The sequence below is a fragment of the Pimephales promelas genome, chromosome 18 (assembly GCF_988280905.1).
Source record: "Pimephales promelas chromosome 18, fPimPro1.hap1.1, whole genome shotgun sequence".
Lineage (NCBI taxonomy): Eukaryota > Metazoa > Chordata > Actinopteri > Cypriniformes > Leuciscidae > Pimephales > Pimephales promelas.
The window spans coordinates 15,126,793-15,136,452 of NC_142786.1; the positions used below are offsets into that span (position 1 = coordinate 15,126,793).

Consider the following 9,660-nt stretch of genomic DNA (forward strand, 5'->3'; position numbering starts at 1 on the left):
TTATATATGAATATACTCAAAAGGTGGTATATACCGTGACATAAAGTGAGTAGTAATAATAAAACATTCTTGACTTTTCATTTTTTCTGGTTGCATTATCTCGTACCACGGACAATGACCTGTTTCAGACCTTCTAACATCCCCTTACATTCACATACTTATAATCGTGACCAGTGGTGTGATTATAGTAAAAATATTTCTTGTGGATTACATAAGCATGCTATATAGAAACAGATTATATGAGCGTAAATATTCCCGGAAAGACAGCTCTTATACAAAATCAAAGGAATGTAGAAAAACCCCTCTATCTAACTGCCTACTCTACCCATGCACTAAATGTTCTAACTAATTTTATCCCCAAAATCAAAATACACAGTGGGGCTATCTCCCTCTCTAACCATAAACAGAGTAAAAATGTAAAAAATCAAAAAGTAATAAGGTACCATCTTTCCATACAACCCGGTATCACGCTAAAACGTGTAATACACACGCTGGTCCACTAGCGGATGCGTGTTATGTTCACGCTTTGCCTCCTCAAGGCGTGAACATGACACGCAGGAATGAAGGTTGAACACCAGCAGGGGGCAATCATTTCCTCAATGCCGACTACTCTCCACGGACCAAAATAGAAGCGATTAAGTGCATTCTCCAAAATTCCCGCGATCTGGTAGGTCAAAGCCATATTTTTATTACGGTGCTTTCATTTAAGAAATCTACTTTGCTGTAGCCTAACGTTATATTTGTGCGTATGAAGACTGTGGAGCTTTTTAATCGATGGTGCTGATAACGTTAGTGGTCAATAACGTCAATGGAAAGTGATATTAATTGGCTAATTAATTAATAAGAGAAAACTGCTGTCGATCCTGAAATATCGATACTGATGTTGTAGCCTATCTATTCTAAAGGATAGATCCTCACATAAACCAGTAATTTTTTCGATTTTGAACGAATTTATTTTATTCAGAAATGATGCAATAAATCGATTATACGTGATCGTAAATGCTTTTACATTGTTACACACACACACACACACACACACGTGTGTGTGTGTGTGTTTATATATATATATATATATATATATATATATATGTATATCATATAAGCTGTTCTAATAATTATGATGCTGAAAATTCAACTTTGATCTCTGGAATAAATTACATTTTAACATATTTAAATAGAAAACAGATCGCCTATTTTAAATAATATTTCACAATTTTTGTTTTTATAAAGATTTACTGTATTTTTGATCAAATAAATTAAGCTGTCGTAAGCATATTATACTTCTTTTAACATTAAACATCTTACTGACCCCACATGTAAAATTTACTATAATTATTCTAGTTTGTGCCATTACATTTTTTTTTATTGATCGATAAAGTTCATATTATGTTCTGTAATTGATGTAAATAAATCTTTCAGAAGAAAATGGGCAAAATTGGGGGTACAACACTAAAACAATAACCATACACACAACTATTTACAGGCGCATCGAGAGGACAAATAACAAAATCTTTTTTAAATCTCATTTATTACGACACACTGCTTCTGTACATGAATGCAGTTTGCATGCTGAATATGCAATAACAGCAGCATCAAAGTTATCTTCTTTATTTTGTTGCAGTTATATGTATAGTATGACAAATCGTGGAATCTTTGCTGCAAAATAACTATGTTTTCGTTTTCCTTTGTCCAACAGCTCCTGTTTGTACCCACCATCCTTACCTCCACCTGTCTAATTTTATAAGAAACCAACGGCTCTTTTAAGAGCCACTCCTCTATCTCTCTCACTGTCAGTCTCTCTCTCTCTCTCTCTCTCTCTCTCTCTCTCTCTCTCTCTCTCTCTGTCTCACTCTCAGTCTCTCTCTCACACACACAAACACTTTCTCTCTCTCTTTATTCTTCTCTTCCAGAAGCCTGGTGTTTTCAAGTTGCCTAAGTATTACATTTTTTTTTTAATATTTATTGTTCTGTTTTGGTTGTGTGAAAGAAATTCTTCTCAAAATCTCTGTCACTCTCTTACTTTATCTATAATAGAAATGCCAGGCCAGGGGACAACCAGGCGAAAATGTATGGTCTGTCATACAGACCTAAATGTGGCCTGCAAAACTTGCAAAACATGCAAGAAAGAACTGTCATGATTCTGCCTTCTTGTCTTTGATTTTCTCTAGTCGTGAGGCAGGATCATGACAGAATCATGTTTTGTGTGCAAGCGCATGGCCTGTTTGGGCCATGTGCTTGTGTTGTCTCGTTAACTTACCCCGCCCCCTTGTTATCCTAGTCTTGTGATTATTGTCTAGTCAGTTTCACCTGTCCTGGTCATTAGTGTTCCCCTTTATAATCCCCTTGTGTTTGCTGTCCTGTGTCGGTTCATTGTTTGAAACATGCTGTGAAACCTGCTGTGAGATCTGTTTGTTGTTTTGTGAAGTTTGCAGTGAGTAATCCCTTGAGTTAACTGTTAATCCAGAGTCTGTTCGTGTTTTAGTATTGTTCCTGTCTTGACCTCAGTTTAAGTCTAGTGTTTGTTACCCAGTCTTGTTTTGCCCCCTCGTGGGCTTTGTTTTCCCCTTTTGTCTTGAATAAATTCTGTGTTGAGCAATCAGTCTGCTTTTGGGTTCGTCTATCCTCCCACTTCATAACAGAATGAACCGACCAGAGAAGAACCCAGCAGACTGTTTGTCTTTCCCCAATAGACCACAACCGGCTGACCAAGAATTATGGTGGCAGTCGGCCATCGCAGATAGTAGAGCTGGAAGACTTCCATTTCCTCCCCAGGGTGAGTTGTCCCTGCAGAAGTATGCTCAGGTCGTTGAAGAAAGGAGATTCTTCCTGCCTGAGGTCCTGGTTTCTCGCTATTTCATCGCCGGTCTCAACTCTCCACCTCCGTTGACTGAACGGGAGGAGCTCACTCGTCGCCCATTTCAAGCTGTGGTGGATAGCTTATCCCGGAGAGAGTCACAGACACCCACAAGCTTGTCACCACCTGCCAGGCTGCCAGTGATCCCGGAGGGTCACATTTTAGCCGTGGTTACGCAGGGGAACCAGGCTCACTCCACTTCGGCTCCCGACGCATCAGCTGCACCCGCAAGTCTCCGTGGCAAGCGAGAGAGATGGCTGTCGTGGGAGTCTACTTCGGAGTCCTCTTCAACTGAGACCACACTTCCTGTCGTGCTTCCCCAACCGGTCACAAGCCTGGCTATGTCCTCTGCTCCACGACCCAGGAAGAAGAAGAGGAAGAAGGGAGCCTCTGGTCCTCTGTCTCTGTCTCTCCCAGAGCCCGCTCCAGCAGGCGCCGTCCCAGAGCCCGCTCCAGCAGGCGCCGTCCCAGAGCCCGCTCCAGCAGGCGCCCTCCCAGAGCCCGCTCCAGCAGGCGCCCTCCCAGAGCCCGCTCCAGCAGGCGCCGTCCCAGAGCCCACTGCGGAGAGAGTTGCGGCCGATCTAGCCGCAAGAGAGATTCTGCAGTCGGTTTCTGCTCGTCAGGAGATGCCCATCTCTCTGGCTGCCAAGACCCTGTCTGACTATTTGTCCAGTCTGATCAAGATCCTCGAAGTGCCTGTCCTGTCCTGTCCCGAGCCCACTGTGTCTGTAAGTGCTGTCCCTGAACCTGTGTCTGTAAGCGCTGTCCCTGAACCCGCTGCTGTAAGCGCTGTCCCTGAACCTGTGTCTGTAAGCGCTGTCCCTGAACCTGTGTCTGTAAGCGCTGTCCCTGAACCTGTGTCTGTAAGCGCTGTCCCTGAACCCGCTGCTGTAAGCGCTGTCCCTGAACCTGTGTCTGTAAGCGCTGTCCCTGAACCTGTGTCTGTAAGCGCTGTCCCTGAACCTGTGTCTGTAAGCGCTGTCCCTGAACCTGTGTCTGTAAGCGCTGTTCCTGAACCTGTGTCTGTAAGTGCTGTCCCTGAACCTATGTCGGTAGGCGCTGTCCCTGAACCTGCAGCGGAGAACACCACTCCCAAGTCGGAGAGGATGATCGTCGGATCAGAGTCACCTTCTGTGAGCTCTGTCCCAGTTTTCCCTCTGCGATCTCCTACCACACCCCCCGTCATGAGTCCAGCTTCGTGTCCATCGTTCGCTGTACCCCCAGTTGCTATCCCTGTTGTGACTTCCACTGTTCCCAAGACCTCGTGTGTTTCCCCGGTCAGTCCTGTCTGCGCTCAACCCCGGTCCCGGACTGTTTCCCCATTTGTCCCTGTCCCCACGGTCCCTGGACTTCCGTTTGTTTCCCCTGTCTCCCCTGTCATGGCTCAACCCCGGACTGTTTTTCCCTTGTCCCACACCACTCCTCCCAAGCCCGCTCGGTCCTCTCTTCCTAAGTCCACTCCCTGTGGTCCCAGGACCCCTGTCCCGCCCACCCACCCTGGACAGTCGCTCAAAGACTCTGTGTTTCCTCCACCTCCTCTGCCTTGTATGTTGTTTTTGATGTTTCACCCCAATCCTGTCGTTGTGTATTTTTGTATGCCTTTGTTAGTTTTTGCTATGTACTGTTGGTTTGTGTCTTTGTCACAGTCTGTCATGTCCCGTGTTTAATGTCCCCTTGAGGAGCGTCTGGAAGCCGCTCCTTAAGGTGGGGGTTCTGTCATGATTCTGCCTTCTTGTCTTTGATTTTCTCTAGTCGTGAGGCAGGATCATGACAGAATCATGTTTTGTGTGCAAGCGCATGGCCTGTTTGGGCCATGTGCTTGTGTTGTCTCGTTAACTTACCCCGCCCCCTTGTTATCCTAGTCTTGTGATTATTGTCTAGTCAGTTTCACCTGTCCTGGTCATTAGTGTTCCCCTTTATAATCCCCTTGTGTTTGCTGTCCTGTGTCGGTTCATTGTTTGAAACATGCTGTGAAACCTGCTGTGAGATCTGTTTGTTGTTTTGTGAAGTTTGCAGTGAGTAATCCCTTGAGTTAACTGTTAATCCAGAGTCTGTTCGTGTTTTAGTATTGTTCCTGTCTTGACCTCAGTTTAAGTCTAGTGTTTGTTACCCAGTCTTGTTTTGCCCCCTCGTGGGCTTTGTTTTCCCCTTTTGTCTTGAATAAATTCTGTGTTGAGCAATCAGTCTGCTTTTGGGTTCGTCTATCCTCCCACTTCATAACAAGAACAGCCACATAAGCTGAGGCTAGAAAAAAAACTAAACAAATTTGATCAGAAGAGGGAGGGCTGGGTTCAAATGCAAAAAAAAAAATCGGACTACCTCCCATATACAGGATGAAGCTGTGTTGTTGGTATGCAATTTCTTGTATTGTTTTTATGCAGGTTATTTTCCAAATGTTGCTAGATATATTTTTAAACAATATATGTTATTTTGTATGTGTGTCCTTGTATTTGTAGCTCGAAAAATTGCAGGCCCTGGGGTTAAGGGGGGTTTTACTTCTCTCCAAGCCTGGAAAAAAGCAAAACAATTGGGTGTCTGAGGTTTTGGCACCCCGCTGCCAGCTGAGTGAGACATCACATACATGCCTTGAACGAATTAAGGCCATGTATGATATTGTTATTCAAGGTAAGAATATTCTGTTATTTATTTTAAAAAAAAAAAAGTCCTGTATTTGATGTGGTCACAGCCTCACAGGTCAGCCTGTGGTTGCCTTCTCTTGACTAATAATAGATCATTCAGATTATCATTGAAGGTTTTTGCTTACAACTAAAACTAAACTAATTGGGAGAGGTTAAAAGCTAAGCAGCTAGCTATTTAGCTGCTCATGTTTAAGTACCAATAAAATAACATTAATTTTATCTGCTTGGTTTTCATTTTAATCTTAAATAAAATAGAACACACACACACCAGGCGATCCAGTATATTTGGCTTTTATACTAAACCAAGCTTGAACTGTGATGGTGGATTAAAGAAAAGAACATTCTTTTATAAACGCATGCCGATATGCTGCCTTTTTTCACTAAAACAGTGCCTGGCCCTAAACTTAGTGATCCATGCCCATCATAGATGTTGCAGATCAGGGTTCTACACTTTTTAGGTGGTGACACTAGTCCTAGCAGAGTAGCTGGTTTGTTGAGCGCACTGGCGCTGTTTGACGGTGGCTTCCGTCACATCACCAAAGTGGATGCTGCGCACTGATGGTGGTTGAGGAGACCTCCTGATATGATTGTAAAGCGCTTTGGGTATACAGTAGTACATATGATAGTGCTAAATAAATGTGTCATTCTATTCTATTCTATTGAATTCAGTTGGAAGACAATGTAATTAGCCGTGCTATAATTTTAATTATAAAATTCCAGTTGAAAAAATGGCACTATTGGTCATCCACCAGACTATCTCAAAACATTCATCACATGTCTTGAGGACATTCACCCATTAATACAACTTAGGAAGAAGTAGAACAGCACTTATTAGGTCTATACACATCTCTTTTTGCTACTACGGCTGCAACTAACGATTATTTTTACGGACTTTTTTTCTTGATGAATCGATTAGATTTGTTCTATAAAATGACTTAAAATTGTGAAAAAGGTTGATTGATGTTTTCTAAATAATTATGTACTTCTACAATGTAGGCTGGAGCCCACAAGTAATTCAAAGTTCATCAGCCCCAGTTGAACCACCAACAGGACCACCAATGGTCATTTCAAATCAGCAGGAAGCAGTGGTCCTTCTTAATCCTCCAACAGCTCCAACAGGACCTCCAGCAGCCCTTATTGGACCACCAAAGTCCCCAATTGAACACCCAGTGTCCTCTTTAGCACCCTCTGTAAAGCCATCCCAGAACCTGGGGAAAAGACCCCACTCCCCAGAAGGACCTTCAGCAGCCTCCCCAGTTTCCTTTGAAAAAGGTGAGCATAAAAGGAGCTACAGTATATGAAGAGTTAAACCATACTCTTACTTTGTGTAATGTGAAACTGTAAACAAATTCAGAGTCCGAAACATTTATATATATGTTTCTTGAGCAGCAAATCATCATATTAGAGTGATTTCTGAAGGATCATTTGACACTTGTGGAGTGTGGAGCAGTGTGGCTGCTGATAATTCAGCTTTGATCACTGAAATAAATTACAATTTAAAGTATATTAAAGTCTTCATTATATGGAATATTAAAGTCTCCATCATATGGAAGTCTCCAGTCTTCATTATAAACTGTGCCTAATTGTATTCCTCATGAGGGAGACATGGATGCAACATTTTGCAAATGTTCTAAAATATTTTTTTCACATATTTTAAATGTTTCTCAATATTTAACAGATGAAGTTGTGGAAGGAGGCTGTCCTGCTCCCACTATTGTGCGGCCGAATAAAAGGAAAGGTGTGTATGTAATGTGTGTAATCCATACATTGGGATTTATATTAATTGTTGTGAGTCTTCATGAAGGCTGTATTTGCATTTGTAAGTTGCTGTGATCTATTAGGTTTAGGCGATGTCCAAATTAATTTGTTCAATTGTTTATTTAACAGTAGGGCTGAACAACTAATCAAAATCTTATCGAACTCGCAATATGACCTATTGCAATTTTTAAACCACAGGAGGTGCAATATTTGTTTATTAATTTGTGTTAATACCATTTTAAACTAAATATTGTGGCGCTGCAGAGATGTCCTGGGCCTACACATCGTATTCTACAGCTCTTTGTTAGATACAAATCACACCATAATCGTTTAAATATGTTATTACCTTGTTTGACAGTGAAAGTTGTGAAAGGAGGCTGTTCTGCTCCCGCTACAGTGCGGCCAAAAAAAAGGAAAGGTATGTTGATGTACTGCTTGTCCAGATTTCTGTATTGGAGTGTGAACTGAATCCCACAAAATTGATTAGTAAGACGAGCTGTAGTACCTAGTTACAGTCTTCTGGCAATTATTTGCCAACACAATAGGTTTTGTTTTTCACAGTCAAAAGCTTGTTAGTCTTTGCTATGAGATACAAAGCAATGAACAACTGCCAGGCAGCACAATAGAGATTTGGATTTAATGGATTTAACTTGCCTTTGTTTACCAATATATTTATTACAACTGCCCAACCCTAAAGTTTGTGTTGATTACATTTACAGTAAATTACCAGTGTTCAATACAACTTCTGTACCATAATAACTACAATATCAAAACTGTAATTAAGTACAACCCATTCAAGCTTAATAACCACTTATCATTTTATAATGACTTGTTTATAGTAGTGTTAAAGGGTTAGTTCACCCAAAAATGAAAATTAAGTCATTAATTACTCACCCCCATGCTGTACCAACCCCGTAAGACCTTCGTTCATCTTCGGAACACAAATGAAGATATTTTTGATTAAATTTGAGAGCTGTATAACTACCACATAGACTGCCTAAGGGACTGCCTCTTGACGGCCCAGAAAGTCAATGAAGAAAATGTTTAAATATTCCATGTGACTACAGTGTGTCACAGTCCTTCGTCTGCACCATCCTGTCTGCGTCTCCTGCACTACACTTCCCATGATCCTCTCGTCTGCACACCTGAACTCACTCCCTCATCAGCCTCCCGTTCAGCGTCCTGCTTCATCTGTCTCACCTGTTTGCACCTCGTTATGTTTGATTCATCTGTGTATTTAGTTCCCTCTGTTTTATTCAGTCCTTGTCGGTCGATGTGAATGTTACCTTGTGTTTGCTCCCGATTCCTGTATTTGTTGCATGTCATTTTGGAATTCAATTCTTCTTCTTGTTCATCTGGACTCCTCCTGCTCTTCTGCCTGCACCCACACCGTGACACAGTGGCTCAACTATAAATTTATCAAGCGACGAGAATACTTTTTGTGTGAAAAAACAAACAAAAATAACGACTTTATTCGACTATTCCTTTTCTTCCTTGTTGGCCTGAAACGAGACTTCCTTAGATTTCCACGACGCATGCGCGAGAATTGCGATCTCCTTACACTACTTCAGTTCAGTTCTCGCGCATGCGTCGTGGAAATCGTATTGAAGTCTCGTTTCAGGCCAACAAGGAAGAAAAGGAATAGTCAAATAAAGTCGTTATTTTTGTTTGTTTTTTCACACAAAAAGTATTCTCGTCGCTTGATAAACTTATAGTTGAGCCGCTGTAGTCACATGGAATATTTAAACATTTTCTTCATTGACTTTCTGGGCCGTCAAGTGTCATTCCCTTAGGCAGTCTATGTGGTAGTTATACAGCTCTCAAATTTAATCAAAAATAACTTCATTTGTGTTCCGAAGATGATCGAAGGTCTTACGGGGTTGGTACAGCATGGGGGTGAGTAATTAATGACTTAATTTTCATTTTTGGGTGAACTAACCCTTTAAGCTTTGTGAATGTAATATTTGTTCACTTTCAGAATGCCCACATACAGTGACAGGGAGCCAGGGGTATTACCCTGTGAAGAGCGTTGCCAAATACAAAGTCATTAAGGTTAAATACCACTAAAACACTACATGGGTTACAAAATGTTATTTTATTGGTGTAATGGTCTTGAAAAGTATTGGTGATTAGTATAACTGCTAAACAAAGCAAATATTTGAAACTGAAAAAGTCTCACTATTTTTAGGGTCAAAAATGGAAGCAAGTGGTGTGGGAACCATGCAAACTCTGGTAAGTACAACTTCTCATGGGTAACACTCACAGCCAATTAGTTTTAACATATACAAACTATTGACATATGTAAGGTAAGATGTGTTGATAAAGTTCATAAATATTTTTTTATAACCCATACAAAGTGTCTTAATAAGGTGTTGGGCTACTACGTGCCCCCAGAAGAGTTTCATGCTC

At 41.5% G+C, this 9,660-nt stretch overlaps 1 protein-coding gene across 1 annotated transcript; it reads left to right on the forward strand.

Annotated features, from left to right (window-relative positions):
* The first annotated feature begins 5,233 nt into the window (after positions 1-5,233).
* Positions 5,234-9,318, forward strand: LOC148970955 (uncharacterized). The gene is made up of 4 exons (XM_089123067.1): positions 5,234-5,479; positions 6,490-6,765; positions 7,610-7,669; positions 9,230-9,318. Exons 1-4 carry the CDS (start codon positions 5,458-5,460, stop codon positions 9,316-9,318), a joined length of 447 nt encoding a protein of 148 aa, XP_088979193.1. The 5' UTR covers positions 5,234-5,457.
* Positions 9,319-9,660: the final 342 nt, after the last annotated feature.

Excerpts from the sequence above, each read along its gene's own strand:
- LOC148970955 (XM_089123067.1), top strand. The coding sequence starts at position 5,458 with ATGTATGATATTGTTATTCAAG. Across the intron at positions 5,480-6,489 it reads GTATGATATTGTTATTCAAG|GCTGGAGCCCACAAGTAATT; the intron begins GTAAGAATATTC and ends TCTACAATGTAG. Across the intron at positions 6,766-7,609 it reads CCCAGTTTCCTTTGAAAAAG|TGAAAGTTGTGAAAGGAGGC; the intron begins GTGAGCATAAAA and ends CTTGTTTGACAG.